This window comes from Phacochoerus africanus, chromosome 3 (assembly GCF_016906955.1).
Source record: "Phacochoerus africanus isolate WHEZ1 chromosome 3, ROS_Pafr_v1, whole genome shotgun sequence".
NCBI lineage: Eukaryota > Metazoa > Chordata > Mammalia > Artiodactyla > Suidae > Phacochoerus > Phacochoerus africanus.
The window spans coordinates 40,652,092-40,677,012 of NC_062546.1; the positions used below are offsets into that span (position 1 = coordinate 40,652,092).

At 36.4% G+C, this 24,921-nt stretch overlaps 1 protein-coding gene across 2 annotated transcripts in view; it reads left to right on the forward strand.

Moving 5' to 3' along the window:
• SEL1L2 (SEL1L2 adaptor subunit of ERAD E3 ligase) overlaps nt 1-24,921 on the forward strand; it is a 113,832-nt gene that overhangs the window by 12,424 nt on the left and 76,487 nt on the right. For both annotated transcript variants that reach the window (XM_047770365.1, XM_047770366.1), the window contains exons 2-3: nt 11,531-11,586; nt 20,517-20,682. In XM_047770365.1, the coding sequence (XP_047626321.1) occupies nt 11,531-11,586; nt 20,517-20,682 (222 nt within the window). The remainder of the gene's footprint in view (nt 1-11,530; nt 11,587-20,516; nt 20,683-24,921) is intronic.

A 24,921-nucleotide genomic window follows, 5' to 3' on the forward strand; every position in this document is an offset into this window, starting at 1 on the left:
ATTAAAGGTCTGGCATTGCTATAAGCAGTGGTGTAGGTCACAGATGTGGCTCAGATCCTGTCTTGCTGTGACTGTGGTATAGGCCTTTGCTGCAGCTGCAATTCGACCCCTAACCCAGGAACTTCCATATGCCACAGGTGCAGCCATAAAATAAAGAAAGGAAGGAAGGGAAGGAGGAGGAAGGAAGGAAGGAAGGAGAGAGAGAGAGAAAGAAAGAAAGAAGAGAGAGAAAGAAAAATATGTACTGAGAAATTGTCCCAGGCCGGTCCTCTTGGAGATTTACAAGCTGGGGAATCCCAGGCATCCTGAGACTAGGACTAGATCTGAGATGGTCCTGTACTTGGAGTACCCCAGACACCTGGCAAAAGCAAATTCATGTTCTCCTCTTTGCTTCATTGAGACAACTTCATTGAGGTCTCAAAGAATCCACTCAGATAATGTTTTTATTACACAGTAAAAAATAACCAGGTACACAAGGAGACAAAGCACCAGAACATGGGGGCATTTGGGCTAGAGATGTAGATACAGCTGCAAATGGCTAGTGATACTCAGGGAGCCCTTATCCTAGAAGACGAGTTCCTGTCACATCCTGATAACATATCCTACAACACCCAGTAACACAAAGTTACTACTGCAAGCTGAGGTAATTGTTACAGCATTTACAGACAGATTAGGAAGGAAAATCCAAGTCCAACATCACTATAATCAAGAATTAACAAGCAGGAGTTCTCTTGTGGCACAGCTGGTTAAGAATCCAGCATTGTCCCTGCAGCAGCTTGGGTCACTGTTGTGGCACGGGTTCAATCTCTGGCCCAGGAACTTCTACATGCTGTGGGTGGAGCAAAAAAAAAAAAATCACCAAACATTTGAGGAAAACTAACACCATGAGAGAAAAGCATACACACACATGCACACCCCCAATAACACTTGAAGAAACAGAACAAGTAGGACAAAAGGTGAAAGACTTTAACATAAAATGATTATCATAAGATGTATTTAGAGAGGTCATTATATCCATGAAACAAGAGCAGGCCTTAATGAAAGAAAAAAGATGAGATGTCTTAGAAATGAAATGTACAATGGTTAAAGCAAAAACAAAAAAACCTCAAGGCTGAACAGCAAAGTTGAGAGCTGAAGAGCAGCCTGGAGTCTCAAAGATCAAACTGAGAAATTCTCTTAGATCTCTATATAAAGACAGAGAGATGACACATAATAAAGACAGAGATTTAAATAAAGACTGAGAAACTTAAATAAATTTAAAGACAGATATTTAAATAGAGACAGAAATTCTCTTAGATCACAATGTAAATGGACAAAGAGATGACACAAAATAAAGGTTAAAGGACATGGAGGATCCCTCTGAAAGTTACAAATCCACATAAATGAGATTTCTAGAAGGAAAGTCGAAACACTTAGAGGAAGAAATAAAGAAATGGAAAAAAATTCCCCATTTGAAAAAGACTCACATTTTTAGATTAAGCTCACTGAGTGCCAAGCAAGTAAACAGAAAAGACCCATTCTGAGAAAACGATGGTAAAATTTTAATATTCATGGATAATCAGAAAATCCTAAAGGCTTCTAAAGAGAAAAAATAGATTATTCACAAGGGGAAAAAAATACGTTGACTTTAAACTCACTAGCAACATTGTGTACAGAAAGATGCTGGAGAAATACTTTCTTAGTACTGAGGCAAAATGATTTTGAATCTAGAATTGTATAATCTGACAAAATATCAGATAAATATAATGGCCAAAGAAGACATTTCAGACAAGCATGGATTCGAAAAATTTATTACCCATGAATTTTAGCTGAAAGGTTGACTAGAAGATATGCTCCAGCAAAATAAAACACATATTCAAGAGCAATGTCAAAAATCAGTGGTAAGCAAAGAAATCTTTAAGACTTAGGATCAGTCATTTTAACTTTTCAAAATGTAACAATCACTTTATTTTTAAAAATTCCTTTCATAGAAGCAACAGAAATTACAAAATAGCTGGGAATCAATTTAATAAAAGAGAACCAAGTCATACATGAGTAATAAAAGTGAAATTTTTCTGAAGGCCATTAACAAGAAAATCTAAATAAATTAAGGCTGTACACCTGAAGGAATCTCAATATTGTAAATATGCCAGGCCTTTCTAAATTGACATGTAAATCCAATGCAATCCCAGTGGAAATATCAACACATTTTTTTTGGTTTTTTTTCATTGAAGTATATAGTTGATTTACAATGATATGTTAATTTCCACTGTATGTATGATTCAGTGATACATTCTTTTTCATATTCTTTTCCATTATTCATTATATTAAATATAGTTCCCTGTGCTATATAGTAGGACCTTGTTGTTTATTCATTCTGTGTATAATAGTTTGCCTCTGTTAACCCCAGACTTGTGGTTGCCGAGAGGGAGGAGGACAGGAGTGGTATAAACCACAAGTTTGTTTCTATGTTTGCAACTCATCTTTAAAATGAGTCTGAGAACCTTACTCTAAAATTTATCTAGAAAAGAAATTATACCAGAATTCCCAAGATAAATTTTTAAAAGAGGAACAATAGAGTGTGTTTTGTGTATGTGTACCAGTACAGAGAGGTTCTTGCTCAATCAGTTATGCAATTATAAATCTGCAGTAATTAGAATACTGGCAGAAGAATAGAGAGCTAGAGCAAGAAAACAGAACAGAAAGTTTTTAAATGGACAAATGTACAAACCGGAATTTAATACTTGGGAGTTCCTCTTGTGGCTCAGCAAGTTACAAACCTCACTAGTATCCATGAGGCTGTGGATTCGATCCCTGGCCTTACTCAGTGGGTTAAGGATCCAGCATTGCTATGAGCTGTAGTGTAGGTTGCAGATGTGGCTCAGATCCCACGTTGCTGTAGCTGTGGCTTACACCAGCAGCTGCAGCTCCAATTAGACCCCTAGCCTAAGAAGTTCCATATGCCACAGGTGTGGCCCTAAAAAAAGAGAAAAAAAAATTGAGTACCTGAAGGGAGGTTTTTCAAGGCAATGGATAGATTTGACTATAATGAATGCTGCTGTCAAAATGTCCATTCATTTAAGGGAAAAAGTCACATATATTTCATACCAGTCACAAAAGTTGATTCCAGCTGGTTTAAAAATTTAAGCAGTAAAAGCAAAATTTTTTTTTAAAGTGAAGGAAATACAGGAGAATGTTTATTCAAATGATTGGTAAGAAAGCCTTCTTGCACAAGACACACACACAAAGTTTTTAAGTGAAAAAAGACTGATAATTTTTTTTGGCCACACCATGGCATATGAACATTCCCCAGGGATCGAATTTGAGCCACAGCTGCAACCTATGCCACAGCTGTGGCAACACGGGATCCTTAACCCACTGCACCAGGCAGGGATTGAACCCATGCTGATGCAAAGACAACACTGAATCCTTAACCTGCTGTACCACAGCAGGAACTCCAAGATTGATAATTTTGACTGCATAAGAATATAAAACCTCTGCTACACAGGACACTATAAACAGTTAAAAGGTGAACAACAGATGGACAAATATATTTACAATATATCCACCAATCAAATAATACCCAGAATACATTAAGAACTCATAAAGATATGTATTTTAAAAAGCCTGATAGAAAGATAGGCAAAATATCTAACAAGTTCCTTGGAAAGGTTATACAGATATCCCTAAATGTGAAAAGATCATTAATCTTGCCAGTAATTGTGCAAATAGATAACAATGAAATACCAGTATCATGCAATAAATGGACAAAAATTGAAAAGTATTAGAGTGATGAAAAATTAATATTCTAATATAACATGTGTAGAAGTTTAAGAGTAGCTTTTTGGGGAATGCCAATTAGCCATTGTCTAGTTAAAATTTACATTGGGCATATTCTCAAATGAGCAAATCTATTTCTTGTTGTCTACTCTAGTTAACCTTTATACATGTTTCATAGGAAATATGTTCAAAGTTATCCATTACAGTATTGTTTATAATTGCAAAGTCATTGAAACATTGTAAATGTCTATCCATTAAATGATTGACTGTAACACCATTGTAGAAATTACTCTCTTCCAAACCTGAAATTCTGGATTTTATTTTAGAAGTCCCAAGAATGTAATGATTAACAAAGAATTCCTACATATAAACATAACTAATTTCTTATCTCCCCATTCACCACATTTTGAACATTACCTCAAGTGCTTATAGTATCAAGGTTACTATATGTTTCTAAGATCTCATACATAGTTTTATACTAGTATAGCTTTATCTATATTTGTATTAAAATAAACAAAATATAACAAAATATGGAAGCTTTAGGAATTTTTCTATTTAGTAGTACCAGGTGAAATATCTGTCTTTAAACTTCTGTCAGTTTTAGTGCCCATTGCATGAATTATTTAAGTAATACTTTTAATTACCCCAAGTTATATATTTAGATCACTAGAGATGACAAGACGTGGTAGTAGGCATAAATGCCTTACCCAAGATCAAATAGTACATCCATTAACCAGAAAACCAAGACTAGAATTAAAGACTTCTGAATTCTGTTATCATGCTCTGCTGATAATCCAGATTTCTTTTTCCTCAAAGAGAGACACACTGATAATGTAAAGACATTAGAGCTAAAAGCTTCAAGAGTTCTAAACCTGCTTTGAAACTAGTTCTTATAACATGGAGAAAATATCATCTATATCAGGTTGCTGAAGTAATTGGTCAGTTACTTCTCTGGGTTCAATCAATCAATCCATCAATCACATATACATGAAAACGTATGAACGTAAAAGCACCTTTAGCCCAATCAGCCTATTCCCAAATTTGTAACATTCTAATAGTTAAGTAATATGGATGAAGAGTCTCTTAGTTCAGCTAAGAGGAAAAAATGACAATATTACACACATGTGTCATCTTTGTTTTTGAAAAACAGACTATTATATAAAGATTTAAAAATAACATAACCTCATGAATAGAACTACTTAATTCAAAGTTGTTGCAGAGATGAAGCATAGCAACGGTGAAAAAAAAAAATGAAGAGGAAAACCACATCGTTTAAAAAGATTTGCCTTTATGGATATGTAATTTAATTTGACAGTTCCAAGCCTGAGATTCTTTGATTCTACATTTTCACAAGTAACTTTAAAAGCATTTTGGTTGAATTTTAGATCCAAGAGCAGAATTATAAGCTTTCTTATAGCAAAACTGCATGTTTTTTTCATTTTATTTCAATATGGGAAGTGCTTTTCTCACAGATTCTGGTACCACTTGATTTTAAAAGATAAGCCATAGGGAAAGGATAAAATGAAGGGAATTGATATTTGCTATTTTGCAGCCATATATTTATTAAGATATCACAGATTACGTTTTAATTCTGTGTCTTCACTTCTACTCTGAGATTATCAGAAGTGAAGACAACAGAATTAAAATGTAATGTGTGATATTTTAATAAAATATTTAATAAATATATACCATGTATTCCTTTTTTATAGAAAACTGAGAGGTTAAATAAAATATCCAAGGTCACATGGCTAAGTAAGAACATATGAAATGTTATTTCTAAATATCATTCTTGATGTTTTCCAAAGCTAAATATCTCACAAAACAAGGTGATAAGTGACCTAAAATCATATTTGTTTCTAAGCAAATCTTAATAATGTTTAGTCTCTTCAGCAGGAATTGCCAAAATTAAAATGAAGAAAACTTTCAAAATAGTAGTCAGTAACTAATGAAGCAGACATTATTTGGATTTGAAAAATAGTTGTGAATGTGGATTTCAACCTAATTATGGAGGAAACTGGAAGTCAAAAGAGTTAGTCTTTGTAAAATAAAACTTAATGGGTTTCCAAGCAGATGTGTGCCTTGCTGAAAACAGTACTCAGGGAAATTATTCTGAGGGTATATGTAAGTTAGATTAAAATTTTAAAAATCATGATTAAATCCATTAGGAGGCTGTTGTAATAATGCAGGCATGAAATGAAGAGGATGTGATTTATGCTATGCATTCCAAGGGAAACCAAATATTCACCCCCTCAACAATCCTTCTGGCAGAATTTTCTCTGGACCCTTATAGGTACCAACTCTCCCTCCTCTCACTCCTACATGTCCACAGCTGACTACTCATTTTGGTTCATCTACTCACATCACTTCCCACCCTGACCTGCTCCAGGATTTAGTCCCAGGTTTTGGAACTGTCCTTGTTTACAGGTTTGTCTCTCATTACTTGTCTCACCTCTGCCATCCTGGATTGCTTCTCTGGATTCTTCTGTGACCGTGTTTATCTCCTTTCCAATCACAGTTTAATTCCCAGGATTTTACTTCTTAAGTGGAATCAGCACATTATTCTTCCTAGTTCCTGACCTAGTTCACTCACTGCCTCTCCAATTCAAAGTCCTTGCTGACCCTGCCTAACTCTTAGATCATGCCAGAGAGAAAAGGTGAGACCTGCGTGTTGAGAATATACCATGGTTAGTGGATATAAAACCAAAGAGGAATTCTAGAATAGGGGTTTGAAAGGAAGAAGGATAGTATAAAGTCGCAGAAGCGAGCTTACTACCAGAGTCTGAAAGAAAGTTCAGAGAGGAAGCAATGGCTAATATTTTTATACCAAATGAATCAGCTGAAGATCTAAATGAGCCATAAAGTGCCATTTTAGAGCACTAGGACAGGAGAATCCATAAAGTACTTTAGTTTTGTTTGTCATTGTTATGTGAACAAAGAAACATATTTTTTTGGGTCCAACTCCCCAGGCAGATCCTCCATAAAGTACAGAAGAGTTTTTTTTTCTGAACCTCAGTCAGTGAAGGAATAGCCACCTTGACTGGTGTCCCAAGGCTCATTTAAAGGAAGATAAACCATGTCCTGGAAAGAAAGAAAGTGAGCCACATTGGGAGAATGAATGGTAAAGCCAGGAGTAACTGTGTTTTGAGACTTTCATGAGAAAATGTATCTGAAAAGAACTGTGATCAAGGCAATATTTGGGGGTATTATTATTATTTCTTTTGGCATTTCTTGGGTCGCTCTCACGGCATATGGAGGTTCCCAGGCTGGGGGTTGAATCGGAGCTGTAGCCACCAGCCTATGCCAGAGGCACAGCAACGCAGGATCCGAGCCGCGTCTGCGACCTACACCACAGCTCATGGCAACGCCAGATCGTTAACCCACTGAGCAAGGGCAGGGATCGAACCCGCAACCTCATGGTTCCTAGTCAGATTCGTTAACCACTGCACCACAACGGGAACTCCGGTATTATTTTTTCTAATCCTTTTCTCAGTGCTATAAATATATATGTTTTATTTTGGCATCATTTATTGGTCTAATGTGGCTTCTGGGAATTGAGAATTCTACCCAAGGAGTACTAGTAGGCTGAAGAAACAAACTTGTTTCAGTTATCAGTTGCTTCATAACAAACAACCCAAAACTTACAGTTTCGAAATAATGATTTATTATTTGTCATAATTCTCTTTGGGTTTACTGGGTGATTTTTCTGCTGTTCTCACCTAGGATCACTCATGCAACTTCACACAGCTGGTGGTCAGTAGGGACCACCGAGTCTCTCTCTCCACGTGACCTACTACCCTTGGCTTTTTCAGGACTTGGTGATTGCAAGGCATTTTTCCAAGAGGGTAGAAGAGGCTGAAAGGCTCAAGGACTAGCCTTGGAAGTTAAACTGTGACATCTGCCAAATTTCTGTTGGTCAAAGCAAGTCACAAGAGTAACCCATCATTGAAAAAGATACATGTGCTGCTATGCTCATTGCAGCACTATTTACAATAGCCAAGACATAGAAGCAACCTAAATGTCCATGGACAGATGAATGTATTAAGAAAATGTGGTATATATACACAATGGAACACTACTCAGCCATAAAAAGAACAAAATAATGCCATTTGCAGCAACACAAATGGAACTAGAGATTCTCATACTAAGTAAGCCAGAAAGAGAAAGACAAATAACATATGATATCACTTATATCTGGAATCTAATATACACCACAAGTGAATCTTTCTATGCAAAAGAAACAAACTCATGGATTTGGAGAACAGACTTGTGTTTGCCAAGGGGGAAGGGGAGGGAGTGGGATGAACTGGGAGTTTGGGGTTAGTAGATGCAAACTATTGCATTTGGAGTGGATAAGCAATGAGATCCTACTGTATAGCACAGGGAACTATATCTAGTTACTTGTGATGGAACATGATGGAGGATAATGTGAGAAAAAGAATACATATATGCGTATGTATATGTATATATATATATATGCATATATATGACTGGGTCACTTTGCTGTACAGCAGAAATTGACAGAACATTGTAAATCAGCTATAACAGAAAAAATAAAAATCTTAAAAAAGAAGAGCAGGGAAAATAATCTCCATATCTTGAGCAGAGTATTGGGCAAAGTCACTTTATAAAATGGGATGAATATGGGTGGTTGTGATTCACAGGGAGCTGTTATTATAACAATCTCCAGCAGTCTACCCTCAGGCCTCATGTGATTCTCCTCCTTCCCAAATTGCCCAAATCTCATTCAGTCACAGTGTCAGGCTCAGAATCCATGATCTCAAAAATCTGCATCTGGTCAAGATGTCAATATGCTCCTTGGGTTCAGTTATTAGATTCAGATACCTGTACACTGGAAGATAGAAAAACTACACTACACTAGACACTGCTGTTCAAAAAAGGGAAGAAATGTACAATGGTTACTGGTCTATGACAATTTGGAAATCTCACCAGGTGCATGTTGGCAGGTTTCTGCACTCCAGGAGCGGTGGTGTTCCTTGATTAGGACCCAGTTTTACTCTCTTGCAGTAGTCCCTTCATCTTTTATTCTCCTGGCCTCTGGACAACACCTTCTCAGTCCCTTGCTTTGCCCTCTTAGTTGTCCTTCCTTCTCCATAAGAAATGACCCAAGTTTGTGGGAGTTCCATTGTGGCTCAGCAGTAATGAACCCGATTAGTATCCATGAGGACACCAGTTCAATCCCTCGCTTGGTGGATTAAGGATTCAGCATTGCCATGAGCAATGGGGTAGGTCACAGTGAGCTGCTGTGTAGGTCATAGATCACTCGGCTCTGGCATTGCTTTGGCTGTGGTGTAGGCTGGCGGCCACAGCCCCGATTCTAGCCCTAGCCTGGGAACTTCTATATGCCACAGGTGTGGCCCTAAAAAGACAAAAGAAAAGAAAAGAAATGACCCAAGTTTGTAGCTGAGTATCTTTCCCATCCTGCTTCCTACTCATTTATTTACTTTTCTTCTGTGTCTGTACATTCTGTGCATACTATAATTTTATTCTCTGTACTTTAGGGAATGTAATATGGGAATATACATTGCTTTTTTCCAGTTTATTTTTTCTAGCTGTGATAATGGAATTTAAAAATTAAAAATAAAAATTAGTAGACATTACCCGTGACTTAATATTGGTCACACTGTCTGATTTATAATACACAAATATAATTAAACTAAGTAATTTGTTTTGAAGAAAATGCTTTGAGAAAGAAGTCATATTATAGCAAAGTATTAATTAATAAATTCTAACAGTGTATATTAAGTCTTTAACAATACCTTATTTACCCTAGTTCTTTGAAAATTCATATTTACATGTACTACTATCTTGAAGGCATCTAAAGTCCTTTAAAGAAGACTTTGTATAATAATTATTTTTATGTATATAGCTGACATATATATTCTATATTTTATACAAAATATATAAATGTAATATATAAATATATATCTATATATTTTGTATACATATAATGTTATTATATATATTATAATAAATAGTATTATATATATTTTATATTTATGTATTTTATATGTATAGCTGGCATGCATATAGCACTGAGTATTATTACTGTGCTAAATACTTTATATGAATTTTCTCATCTGATTATCATGACACATTAAGGAAATGTGTACAAAATTAGGACTTGAACACAGCCACAGCCCTGTTTGACTCAAAGGCCATGTGGTGGACCATGATGCTATGTTGCCTCTGATAATGAGTATCCATGGCCCCAAAATGATCACTTGACAAACCTGTGATGAAGAAAGTATCATTTATGGAGTTCCTGTCTTGGCACAGCGGAAACAAATCTGACTAGGAACCATGGTGTTGCAGGTTGTGATCCCTGGCCTCGCTCAGTGGGTTAAGGATCTGGCATTGCTGTGAACTGTGGTGTGTGAGCTGTGGTGTAGGTTGCAGACATGGCTCCGATCTGGCATTGCTGTGACTCTGACGTAAGCCAGCAGCAACAGCTCTGATTAGACCCCTAGCCTGGGAACCTCCATATGTGGTGGGTGCAGCCCTAAAAAAACAAAAGACCAAAAAAAAAAAAAAAGAAAGTATCACTTGTAATAAACATTTTTTGGTATAGTTTATTTTACATGCTGAATCCAAAAAGCAATCTTAATGTATATAATAGTATGATATATATATAATCTTTGAAATGTTTTCATATGCTTTATACTAATGCATTTGTCACTTTGCAGTTATTCTGATTTTTAATTAGAATTTGCCAACAGTTTCTCTAATTTTACAGAGGACTAAATATCAAACAGCCTGAGGTCAGTTTCTGTAAGGTCTGGCTTATGAAGTAAACAGAATTGTGAGGCCAAGTGCTAAAGTTCATCAATGAGAGGAAGAATAAAATGTATCAAATTAATAGATAAAATGTCAGAGATAACATTAGAAATTCATAACCTGCTCTTAAACTACAAGTTCGCCACTTTTTGAAATATAAAATCTTGACACCCTATGTTCATCTTGAGTTTGTAAAATGTGAATATTATCATATACATGCATATTTTACTTTAGTAAATATATGGGATCATTTTTGCTGTGCATCAAGTAATGCTTCAGTAATTGAAACAGCAATACTAATAAAGTAGTTGACATGTCATGATGTGTCACCCCATTACATCAAGTTCAAAATAATATTTTTATAAGTATGTTAATAAATTTCCATTACTATGCAAAAATGAAATATATCAATGATTATAAGTGTGTTCTATATGGTATATGTACTCTATTCATTATAAAAAGATTCATTAAAAGTTGCTTGTTAAAATTATTTTCTCAAATTTCAAAGTCTGATATAATTATACTACTTTACATTTCTCAGATACTTATAGCATTCAACTACCATATGGATGAGTCTATAAAAATTTAAAAGTGTATTCCCTCTTCTATATTTTAATATTCTCTATTACTAGATGGTATTTATTTATAGAGATACATTTTAATTAAATTCTAGCTCGGAAAGTTTTCCACTGTTGTACTTAGCTCCATTATTTGTAGAACTCCTTCATGTTATATTAATGTCAAGCAGCTTGATTAAAGTATTTAGATTATCTCTGGTGTCAAGTTACATCTTTAAAAATTATCAGTGAAGGAATTACTTTATAACACATTATTAGCAACATTAAATTGTAAATTATTTTAAACTATTCTTAGAATTCTAAAAGTTATTCAAAAAGTTTTTTACAAGAAAGTGTACTTAGTGAAATTTTTAAAATAAAATGTTTTTGTAGTTTATAAAAATGTTTGTATTTTGCAGATATTGAAGCAGAAAGACATAATAAAGACCAAAAAGAAAGAAATATCACCACACAGGTAACTATTTTGCTAAATCATTATATTTTTCCAGTACAAAATTTAAGCTATCAGCATTATTAGTAGTATTTATTCAGCATGCTGAGAATCCTAAACAACTAATTTTTAACATTGTTTCTGTTCTTTTTTTCATTCCCAATCAATATTCTTTGTTCTTTCATACTCAAATATTTATTCATTTCACTGTAAGAAGATAAGAATGCCATTAGTCCTGAGCTTTCATATAAGCCATGGCCTGTCTGAGGTCCTAAATAAATACCAAGACAAAAAGGACAGAGACCAGTCTGGCTTATAGAGTCACAGATGTTTATTAACCTTAGGATGTCTCTGACATCTTGAAAGAATTCAACATTTTAGTTTACTCTCAACCCAGCAACCAGCATAATACTGTAAATGTTAAGTCATTTCAAGTTACTCCTTTAGTGGCTTCCCATCTCACACCAGGTAAAATCTTCCCTAACAGGCTCTGTGGTCTCTGGCCCCACTGTCTTTTCTCTGACATCATCTCCCTTACACACAACATTCTAATCAACACTGGGTTCTGTGCTATTCCTCAGAAAATCCAAGTATGTGCCCACCTTTCTGTTCTTTTTGCCTGGAATGTCCTTAAACCCAGATATCAATTTGGTTCCTCTCCTTCACTTCCTTCAAGTCTTTGCTCAAATGTCATTTTTTGGAGGGTCCTCCCCTGGACATTCTGTAAAGTTGCAAATCACTTTATCTAAAATTGCTAACTCTATCACAATACCTTCTATCTCCCTTTCTTGCTGTATTTTTCCTCTCAGAATTACTATCATGTAACATACCATGTTTTGCCATGTTTGTTGTCACTCTCCCTCCACTACAATATAAACTACATGAGTGCAGGGTGTTTTGTCTGTCTTGCTCATTGCTGTTATCTGGTAACTAGAACAGTGCCTGGCACATAGCAGGTACTCAATAAATGTTTATTGAATTAATGAATAAATCTTAAAGATTAAAGAAGTCAACTTTAAAAAATGTTTATGTAAATCAAAAACTCTCTACATTGCAACATTTCTAAGCCCCCCCCCCAAATTTAGCTCTTCACCATTACCATAACTACTGCATCCCATAATTAGCAGTGGGATTATTATCTGCAGAAATAGAAGTGATCTTGGCACAAAGCCCAGTTTGTCCTTGAGCAGGTGGAGATTGAAGGACATCGGATTCATCAGGTCATCTTGTTTTCCTTGGTATCTTGTGAAATGCATTGCCTTCCCAATAACATATAAAAGCCCCCACTGGATTCTAGCAGCTCCTTACTGCTTGGGATCAAGGATGGCTGCTCAGGCCCCTAAGTGTGTGTCCTCCCCAGTGCCCAGCACTAATAGATGAGCTCTATATAGTAAATATGGGAAAGGACCCCAGCTCTACCCATGTATAGTCAAGCAAAAAAGAAAACTATAATCTATACTGGAATCTTAGAATACTGGAAAACAAGAGTGCTATCTTCATGTCAAAGATGGAAAGATGGGAGTTCCCGTCGTGGCGCAGTGGTTAACGAATCCGACTAGGAACCATGGGGTTGCGGGTTCGGTCCCTGCCCTTGCTCAGTGGGTTAACGATCTGGCGATGCCATGAGCTGTGGTGTGGGTCGCAGACGTGGCTTGGATCCCACGTTGCTGTGGCTCTGGCGTAGGCCGGTGGCTACGGCTCCGATTGGACCCCTAGCCTGGGAATCTTCACATGCCGCGGGAGCGGCCCAAGAAATAGCAAAAAGACAAAAAAAAAAAGATGGAAAGATGGGAAAACATGCCAGGGTGGCCTGTTTGTATATTGTATATCTCTCCCAATTCCCCTGGAGTTTCATCTTTTTTTTTTTACTTTCCTCAGAACCAACCTCACAGAGCACAGACTGTGGTAGTGAAAAGACAAAAAACTGTAAATGCCTCTAATGCAAAGTCCCTTTATGTCCATGCTTTACTACAGCCAAGATAAAATGACCTTAACTCACTAAACTTGCCATATTGTTTCATGACTCCTTTGTAATAAATAGGATATTATCTGGCTGAAAACAACCCCCATCCCTACTCCCATTATAGACATGGTAAACTCTGGTTAACTTTCATAATAATTATTATTTGCCCTATAATTTTTTGAACACTCACTTAAAAATAGCTACACTTTCCCTAGGTTTTCTCTTTCTGGCTTTAAAACTCCAAAATCCACAAAAAAATATCATCAACTCCTCCATTCTCCCAACATACACTTTCTAAAACGACACATACACACTTTAAAAATTGTTTAAAGACACTTTGTTTTGTGTTAAGGATCTAATATTTTCAGGAATTCTGAGTATTACTTCCTTCGGCATTAAAGATGCTTGTGATCACTGAGGAGGCAAACTCTCAGTATCTAATGTAACTTAGGTCCCAAAAGGGTGCAATTCAAGTGTCCAGTTGAGGGACCATTATGACAAACAGCACCACCACCAAGAGCAACAACAACAAAAAACCCCTCTGAAAACAAGGAAGAGGCAGTCCAGCTCACAGCACTATGCAGTTTCACCAGAGTTCCCAGTGTCTTCTCTTCCTAAGCAGACACATTCTGATTGTTTTTGAGAGCAATACCTTGATCCAATAGATAGATTTTTTTTTACACATTTTGACACCTTGATCTATATCTTACAGTTATGTAATACTTTAAACTTTATGAAACCTCTTCACAAATACTATTCATTCCTCCAAACATTTCTGTGAAGAAAGTTAATTAGTTATTAAGTGGTTAATTATTATTCTCCCCTTACAGATTAGAATAACCAAGCCTGTTCAAATTTAAAAGATCTTTGTATTACAAATTTCGTACATTCAACACAATGCCTACTGTGTACCAAATTCTGGAATTTGCAATTTCCAAAAAGTTCTGATTCTTAACTCTGTGAAACCTGCATTTGATATTGCTTTAACTTGACTGTGAACTTCTAAAGTATCTTTATGAACTTTTGCACATGTGGTAGATACAATAAGGTTTACAGATTTAATTAAATATGCTGCTACCTACTGTCCAAGACTTTATGAGATGGGTGGATTCTCAATCCCCTGGACTCTTTTATTTTTCTTCTAGTTACCTGTCTTGGTTTCATTCTTGTACAAATTCTACCTTTACCTTCATTTTAACTGAAATCTGGTTGCCTCCCGAGAACATCTTTCCCTGCAGCCCCCTCAGGAATTTTCTACCATAATATAAGCACTGGTCCTAGTTGGGGTGATTTATCCTTCTTCCTCCCATTGCTCATTCTCATTGGGAGAATAATCAGAGATGGGGACAGAGAAGAAGCACATGGTCTTTCTTTTCAGCTCTGCCCTTGTCATTATTTCTGGAGATTTCAGAATCCACTAATCCTAGCTTCTCAGTTCTGTTATCTAGGTCTTTTAGCTCCAAGAATTGCACCCTCCTCTCTACTCCATTATCTGGACTATGTCTTTTTCAAATTAAAATTTCAAGCTTTCAAGTCTCTGATGACCACCTGGTACTTTCCAGGTTACTCCATCAATACTTCATTCCCACCAAGACCTCAAATCTCTTTGTCCCTTTTATTGCTCATCATTTCCCTCACATTCTTACTTCCCTTCTTACTTGGCTTAGAGTTGGTGGCTCATCACTATGGGACCACAATTTCTTTTCCAAAGCCCTTAGGAACAAGTGTGATTCAGAAGTCAAGGTTTTTTTTTTTTTTTTTTGATTGTGGTAAAATATACATAACATAAAATTTACACCCAGCTATTTTAAATGTACAGTTCATTAGTGTTAAGTACATTCATTCACATTGTCATACAACCAGTTCCCAGAACTGTTTTTGTCTTTCAAAATAAACCTTATACGCATAAAATAACAACTCTCCATTCCTCCCCTCCTCTCAGTCCCTGACAACTACCAGGAAGTTTCGGCTTCTATGAATTGTATTACTCTTTGTGCTTCATATAAGTAGAATTGTACAGTATTTGTCTTTTTGTGACTGCTGTATTTCACTTAGTATAATGTCCCAAAGTTTCATCCATGTCGTTAGCATGTGTCAGAATTTTCTTCCTTCTTAAGGCTAAGTTCCCATAGTATATTTATACCACATTTTGTCTATCCATTCATTTGTCAATGGCCACTTGGGTTGCTTATAACTTTTGGCTGTTGTGAATAATGCTGCTATGATCATGGGTGTACAAATAGTTCTTCGAGATCCTGCTTTCAGTTCTTTTGGGTATATACCCAAAAGTAGAATTGCTGGATCATATGTCAATTCTAATTTTAATTTTTCAGGGAACCATCATATTGTTTTCCATAGCAGCTACACAATTTTTACAGTCCCAGTAACAGTACACAAGAGTTCCATTTTCTCCATATCTTTGTAAACACTTGATATTTTCTGTGGGTTTTTTTTAATATAGTAGCTATCCTAATGGATGTGAGGTTGTATTCCATTGTTGTCTTGATTTCCATTTGCCTAATGGCTAGTGATGTTGAGCATATTTTCATATGCTTTTGGCCATTTATATATCTTTTTGGATAAATGTCTATTCTAGGCCTTTCCCCATTTTTTAATAGAGTTGTTTGGATTTTTTTCATTTATTTGTTTTGGTTTTTGGCCGTGCCCCTGGCATACAAAAGTTCTTGGGCCAGGGACTGAACCCAAACCACAGCTCTAACCAGAGCTATAGCAGTGACAATGTTAGACCTTTAACCCACTGAGCCATGATTGAACTCCAGTTGTTTGGGTTTTGTTTTGTTTTGTTTTTGAGTTGTAAGAGCTCTTTATATGTTCTAGATACTAACCATATATTAACTTCTAATATATATGATTTGCTAATATTTTCTCCCTTCCATACATTGCCCTTTCACTCTGTTGCTAGTATCCTTGAATGCACAGAAGTTTTTTATTTTGATATATAGTCCAGTATATCTATTTTCGCTTTTGTTTCCTGTGCTTTTGGTGCTGTATCCAAGAAATCGTTATGAAAGCCAAAGTCATGAAAAATTTTTCTTACATTTTCTTCTAGGAATTTCATAGTAGCAGGTCTTTTACAGTTAGGTCTTTTTTAAATTTTTATCAGAGTATAGTTGACTTCCATTCTTTTTACCCATATAGGTTATTACAGAATACTGAATAGATTGCCCTGTGCTATATACTAGATCCTTGTTAGTTATCTATTTTATACACAGTTAGTGCATATATATTAATCTCATCCTCCTAATTTATCCCCCCTGCCATGATTTCCTCTTTGGTAAGCATAAGTTTGATTTTAAAATTTGTGAGTTTTTTTCTGTTTTGTAAATAAATTCTTTTATATCATTTTTATTAGATTCCACATATAAGTGATATCATATGATATTTGTCTTTCTCTGTCTGACTTGCCTCACTTAGTAAGATAATCTCATGGTTTTGCAAGTCTTAGCCACAGCAATCAGCCTTAGCAGACTATCTTACTCTTTTTAACAAGAAGCAATTAAAAGTGTATCCTATATTCAAGGACTGAGTTCGCTTGTGTGCTTATTTTGCTTTAAGGCAAAGAACCATAGGACTGAGTCCTTCTTTGGAAATGTTGCTAAGCACAAAGATCATGAGCTAGCCACAAATAAATTAGGATTAAATGTGCAGTGAGATAAATTCAACCTTCTTTCCTCCAATCCCTAAGATCATTTAGTTTCTCTTCAGAGAGGGTGCCCTTACCCTCCCTTTAAGAAGCTCTTACTTTGCTTTAAGAAAACTAGGGATCTCCTCAAAATAAAGAAATCACACATTCATTAGGATCTGCTCAAAGTATTCTACTTGAAGTGAGAACTACACTAAAAGTTTACAGCACATCTATAACTATTTGAGTGGATAAAACATGAAATATATTAATGTAGAATGATTTCAGCTTTAGATACTATGGAACTAGGAGCTACTGCTGACAAAGAAGGGAAGACACTGCAAGGTCTGAGCAAAGGGAGATCACTGTATGCCAGAGTGAAATGGAATTTTAGTTGGGCCTGGGAACAGGAGTGATATTTGGGGTAATAGGAAAGAAAGAACAATGAAAAATGAAAACTGTATAAGCAAAGGCTTAAGGAGATAGGAAAGAACCTGTTCTATTGGGGAAACAGGGAATAGAAGAGTTTGGCTGTTGCAGATGTTCTTGCAGATGTAGCAGCAGTAAGAAATAAGGTTACCATGACATTTTTAGGTCAGACTCTGAATGATCTTAGATTCTGGGCAAAGGAGTTTGATTTTATCCTGTTATCACTGAGAACTGTGGGCTTGTGTGTTGGACAGGGATGTGTTCAAATGGATGCTTAAGAAAAACATATCCAGCATGAACCTTTGGGATACAGGGGAGCGATGAGGCGGGAGGGCTAGGTAAGACATTATCAGATCACTGGGACACTCTAAGTAAGAGCTATAGTCAGTCAGTCCCTAATGAGCCTTGGAAGTTTCAAACCATACTTCCAAAGCACATCCTTTAAACTTGGAGTTTGAAAATGTACTTTCAAAAACACACTTCCATTGGGTTTGCTGTTTGAAAGCTAAAAATACACGTGATTAGTCATACAACAGAAAATCCTGCCAGTAAAATCACTGAAATACATCCAGAAACCAACCACTATCACCACTTCCCCCTACCATCTTCTTACTTGGCTGCCACCATCATTTCTCACCCAGTTTATTTCAATAATCTCCTCTTTCCCTCACTCTTTCTCCAACATATAATATTCTCCACACAGTAGTCAAGGTAACCCTTTTGAAATTTAAGTCAGTCGGTCTCGCTCTTCTGCTCAGGACACTTCAAGGGTCTCTGCTTCACACAGAACGTGATCGGCAGACTCAGAGCTGCCCCTCTGCCACATCATTTACCACCTTTCCTGAGGTTAAAGGAAAGTTCCTGGGCCAGGGATCAAACCTGCACCACAGCACTGACCTAAACCACAGTAGTGACAATGCCAGACCCTTAACCTGCTGAGCCAGGTTAACTCCCAATTTTCCTCACTTAGAGGAAGGTTGTATGACTAACTCCCTCCTTCCCCACTTAGAGATTTACTCAAATGTTATCACAGAAGTTGTCCCTTATTATCCTGTATCAAATAACACCAACTTTTATCAATTCCATCCTCTTATTCTTTTTTTAAAAAAAAAAAAAACTTTTCTTATCTTTCCCACCAGAACATCAGTTTCATGAGGACAGAGCATATTTTTGTTTGTGGCAATCACCCCAGCTCTTAGAACAGGGCCTGTGATACATGCTCAATAACTATCTGGTATTGAATTATGTAATCTTCAGATGTATTGAAGAGTTAGAGGAAGGCTCTGGGGTCTCCTGGGCCTCCCTGATATTTGCTTCAGCTGACTGTTGGTCTGCCCACTACCACTGTGTGAGAGAGGAATCAAATCAGGAAACAGCTTCTGAGAATTTTCTTGTAGCACAGTGGGTTAAGATTCTGGAGTCACTGTAGCAGCTCTGGTTGCTTCTGTGGTGCAGGTTCAGTCCCTTGCCCAGGAACTTCCACATGCCATGGGCATAGCCAAAAAAAAAAAAAAAGGAACAGTCTCTGTAAAAGGAGGAGATGAAACACCAGACAATCAGAGGTTTGTGCCAAGCTTGTATTGCCTCCTCAACCTCACTGTTGGCTATCTTTGAACTGAAAAATTAAATTTCTTTTAGTAGCTATGACATATAATAATCCATTTGTACCAAAGAATGCTAGAGGCCCATCAAAATCCATGTCCTTTTCTTCATATTACCCAGATAGATTACATTTCCCAGTTCCCCTTGCAGTTGGGTAGGGCCATGTCACAACTTCAGCCAATGTAAAATGCCTATTAAAGAAAATTAAATAAGGCAAACCAAACAAACAAAGCCATAAAAACAAAAAAACCAAAAAAAAACCCTTTCTACACAAGATCTTCTGTGCTCTTTCCCTTTTTCTGCTAGATATCAGTACTCAGGGGAACCTTGGGATCCACATGTGGAAGCTGGCACATCTTCTGTCTGCCTGGGTCCCTGAATGATAGCACAGAGCAGAGCTGCGACTGACCTGACTACCCGGCTGTGGATTCTGAGACATTGTACACTACTTATGTTATGTCAGTATGTTAACTGACATACAATATTTGTCATACACTTATACAAAAAAAAAAAAAACTCATTGCTGAAATTCCCTGATGGCTTAGCAGGTTAAGGGTCTGGCATTGTCACTATTGTGGTTCAGGTCAGTGCTGTGGCGCAGGTTTGATCCCTAGCCCAGGAACTTTCACATGCTGTGGGTGTGGCCAAAAAAAAAGTCATTGCTGATGTGAAATTCAAATTTAACTGGGCATCTTGTATTTTTATTTGCTGAATCTGGCATTCCTACATTAAAAAGAATCACATTTAAAGTCCTTATATATCCATACAAAAACTTCTACATGAATATTATAGTAGCATTATTTATAATGGCTAAAATATGAAACAGTCCAAATGTCCATCAGCAGACACATGAATAAATAAAGTGTACTATATCCATATAAGGAATAATATTTTGCCATATAAAGGAATGAAGTATTGATATAGGCTACAACATGGATCAAACTTGAAAGCATTATGCTAAGTAAAAGAAATCAGTCATGAAAATTCATGCACGATATGATTTCATTAATATGAAAATCCAGACTGGGGGACTGGGTAAAGACACAAAACATTAATTAGTGCTTGCATGAGGCTGAGAGTAGAGGAAATGGGAGAATGGGGAGAATAATAGCTAAAGGACACATGGTTTTTCTTGAAGTGACAAAAATGTTCTAAAATTGTTATAACAATTGCACAAATCTGTGACTATTCTAAAAACTGTTGAATTGTGCACATTAAATTTATGATACATTTGTGATACAGTATGTGAATTATATCTGTCACTTGTTTAAAAAACTACATGTTAAAAAAGTCAGCAAAAATGTTTTTCTTTTGTAGGTATCAGTGAAACAAGTCAAACATTTTTTATCGAATATATTGGAACGAAAAAAATCAATTAATGTAATCAAGAAAAAAGAAAATCTCTTAGAAGAAAAGAGTCAGCATACATTAAGAATAAGAGGAATTCGAAATAAAGATCTCTGGAAAAGAAATAAAAATTATTGTAAGTAGAACTCCCTCTCACAATGTAAATAAAAAATGACTTCAGGTAATCCAAAATCAAATTTTAAAAATACTTGTCAAAAAGTCTTAGGATATACTCATAAAGATTTATACAGGGATTTCCCTTTGCGGCTCAGCAGTAACAAATCCTGCTAGTATCCATGAGGATGCAGGTTTGATCCCTGGCCTTGCTCAGTAGATTAAGGATCTGGCATTGCCACGAGCTATTGTATAGGGCAGCAGCTGCAGTTCCAATTCAGTCCCTAGCCTGGGAACTTCCATATGCTGCACTAGAAAAAAAAAAATTTATACACAAAGGCCTTATATTTTGTCAGCTTCCATCCCTTGACTTGATTTAGAATTTGTACTGATGATAATAAGCAAGACTGATTATTAGGACTTGTGGATTTTTTTTTAATCTCAATTATATGAATAAAACATGTCATATCTGATCATAGGAACCTTCATATTTTAAAGAAAATTGAAGTTAATATAGTGCCCTTTCTTCTACTCTAGAACTGTCTAGAAAAGATGATGCCAGAATCCTCTAGCTCTTTAGCCAGTAAAGATGACATCTCTGCTAGATGATAGATTTCTCTGGCTGCAAAAAGAGTCTAGAAACTGTAAACAATGTCTCCATTGATTCTATGTGCAGGAGTTAACTGCTCAATTATAAAATTTAAGGCTCGGAGTTCCCGTCGTGGCGCAGTGGTTAATGAATCCGACTAGGAACCATGAGGTTGTGGGTTCGATCCCTGCCCTTGCTCAGTGGGTTAACGATCTGGCGTTGCCGTGAGCTGTGGTGTAGGTTGCAGACGCGGCTCGGATGGATCCCTCGTTGCTGTGATTCTGGCGTAGGCCTGTGGCTACAACTCCGATTAGACCCCTAGCCTGGGAACCTCCATATGCCGTGGGAGCGGCCCAAGAAATAGCAAAAAGACAAAAAAATAAATAAATAAATAAATTTTAAGGCTCATTTTTAACATTTAAGTCTGATATATGAAAGCTTTCTCTTTTCTAACAGATATATATGAATTTCTGTCATTTGATATCCTATTTAAGAGAGAGAATCTTCTTTGGCAAAGAAAAATTAAGAATAGTTTTTGGAGTTCCTGCTGTGGCACAGTGGGTTAAGGATCCCATGTTGCCACATCTGTGGTATGGGTTGCAGCTGCAGCCCAGATTCAATTCCTGACCCAGGAACTTTCATATGCCGTGGGTCTAGACAAAAAAAAAAAAATCAGTTTTTAATGGCATTATAAAAATTATATGTACATCTCTTTTTTAATTTATTTTTTCTTGTTTTTTTTATTTATTTTTTTTCCACTGTACAACATGGGGACCAAGTTACACATACATGTATACATACTTTTTCCTCCCATTGTTGTGTTGCAATATAAGTATCTAGACATAGTTCTCAATGCTACACAGCAGGATCTCATTGTAAATCCATTCCAAGAGCAAGAGTTTGAATCCATTAACCCCAAGCTCCTGATCCCTCCCACTCCCTCCCTCTCCCCCCAGGCAGCCACAAGTCTATTTTCCAAGCCTATGATTTTCTTTTCTGTGGAAACATTCATTTGTTCTGTATATTAGATTCCAGTCATAAGTCATATTTTATGGTATTTGTCTTTCTCTTTCTGACTTCTCTTAGTATGAGAGTCTCTAGTTCCATCCATGTTGCTGCAAATGGCATTATGTCGTCCTTTTTATGGCTGAGTAGTATTCTATTGTGTATATATACCACATCTTCCGAATCCAATCATTGTCGATGGACGTTTGGGTTGTTTCCATGTCTTGGCTATTGTGAATAGTGCTGCAATGAACATGCGGGTGCATGTGTCTTTTTTAGGGAAAGTTTTGTCCAGATGTATGTCCAAGAGTGGGATTGCTGGAACATATGGTAGTTCTATGTATAGATTTCTAAAGTACCTCCATACTGTTCTCCATAGTGGCTGTACCAGTTTACATTCCCACCAACAGTGCAGGAGGGTTCCCTTTTCTCCACAACCCCTCCCGCACTTGTTATTTGTGGACTTATTAATGATGGTCATTCTGACTCATGTGAGGTGGTATCTCATGGTAGTTTTGATTTGCATTTCTCTTATAATAAGGGATGTTGAGCATTTTTTCATGTGCTTGTTGGCCATCTGTATATCTTCCTTGGAGAAATGTCTATTCAGGTCTTTTGCCCATTTTTCCATTGGGTGGTTGGCTTTTTTGCTGTTGAGTTGTATGAGTTGCTTGTATATCCTAGAGATTAAGCCCATGCCTGTTGCATCATTTGAAACTATTTTCTCCCATTCTGTAAGTTATCTTTTTGTTTTCTTCTTGGTTTCCTTTGCTGTGCAAAAGCTTTCAGTTTGATGAGGTCCCATTGATTTATTTTTGCTCTTATTTCTGTTGCTTTGGGAGACTGACCTGAGAAAACATTTGTAAGGTTGATGTCAGAGAATGTTTTGCCTATGTTCTCTTCCAGGACTTTGATGGCGTCTTGTCTTACATTTAAGTCTTTCAGCCATTTGGAGTTTATTTTTGTGCATGTGAGGGTGTGTTCTAGTTTCATTGCTTTGCATGCAGCTGTCCAGGTTTCCCAGCAATGCTTGCTGAATAGACTTTCTTTTTCCCATTTAATGCTCTTTCCTCCTTTGTCAAAGATTAATTGACCATAGGTATCAGAGTTTCTTTCTGGATTCTCTATTCTGTACCATTGGTCTATCACTTCTCGGCCTTTTGACTAAGATCAAGTGTACTATTGGTCTGTCTGTCTGTTTTGATACCAGTACCACACTGTTTTGATGACTGCGGCTTTGTAATATTGCTTGAAGACTGGGAAAGTTATGCCTCCTGCTTTGTTTCTGTTTCTCAGGATTGCTTTGGCAATTCTGGGTCTTTTGTGTTTCCATATAATTTTTTGGATTGCCTGTTCTGTATCTGTGAAAAATGTCATGGGTATTTTGATAGGGATTGCTTTGAATCTGTAGATTGCTTTGGGTAGTATGGCCATTTTTACAATATTATTTTTTTCAATCCATGAACATGGAATATCTTTCCATTTCTTTACATCTTCTTTAATTTCCTTGATTAATGTTTTATACTTCTCAGCATGTAAGTCCTTTACCTCTTTGGTCAGGTTTATTCCCAGGTATTTGATTTTTGGGGGTACAACTTTAAAAGGTATTATTGTATTTTTGTATTCCTTTTCTAATTTTTCATTGTTAGTATACAGAAATGCAACTGATTTCTGAATGTTAATCTTATATCCTGCTACTTTGCTGAATTTGTTAATCAGTTCACGTAGTTTTGGGGTTGAGTCCTTAGGGTTTTCTATGTATAGTATCATGTCATCTGCATACAGTGACAGTTTTATCTCTTCTCTTCCTATTTGGATGCCTTTTATTTCTTTTATTTGTCTAATTGCTGTGGCTAGGACTTCCAAAATTATGTTGAATAACAGTGGTGAGAGTGGGCATCCCTGTCTTGTTCCAAATTTGAGTGGGAAGGCTTTCATTTCTTCTCCAATGAGTATTATATTTGCTGTGGGTTTGTCGTAAATGGTTTTGATTATGTTCAGGAATGTTCCCTCTATACCCACTTTCACGAGAGCTTTTATCATGAATGGATGTTGGACTTTGTCAAGTGATTTTTCTACATCTATTGAGATGATCGAATGGTTTTTGACTTTTCTTTCGTTAATGGGGTGTATGATGTTGACTGATTTGCATATATTGAACCATCCTTGTGAACCTGGGATGAAGCCTACCTGGCCATGCTGTATGATCTTTTTGACATGTTGTTGGATTTGGTTGGCTAAAATTTTGTTGAGAATTTCTTCATCTATATTCATCAAAGATATTGGCCGATAGTTTTCTTTTTTGGTGGTATCTTTGTCTGGTTTTGGAATTAGGGTGATGGTGGGGTCATCGAATATCTTTGGGAGTGTTCCTTCTTCTTCAACCTTTTGAAGAAGTTTAAGGAGAGTGGGCACCAGATCCTCTTTGTATGTTTGGTAGAATTCACCTGTGAAGCCATTTGGTCCTGGGCTTTTATTTGTAGGGAGTGTTTTTATGACCTCTTCAATTTCATTTCTAGTGATCGGTCTGTTCAGTTGGTATGTTTCCTCTTGATTCAGTTTTGGCTGGCTGTAAGATTCTAGAAAGTTGTCCATTTCTTCCAGATTGTCAAATTTGTTGGCATTTAGTTGTTCATAGTATTCTCTTATGGTTTTTTGTATTTCTGC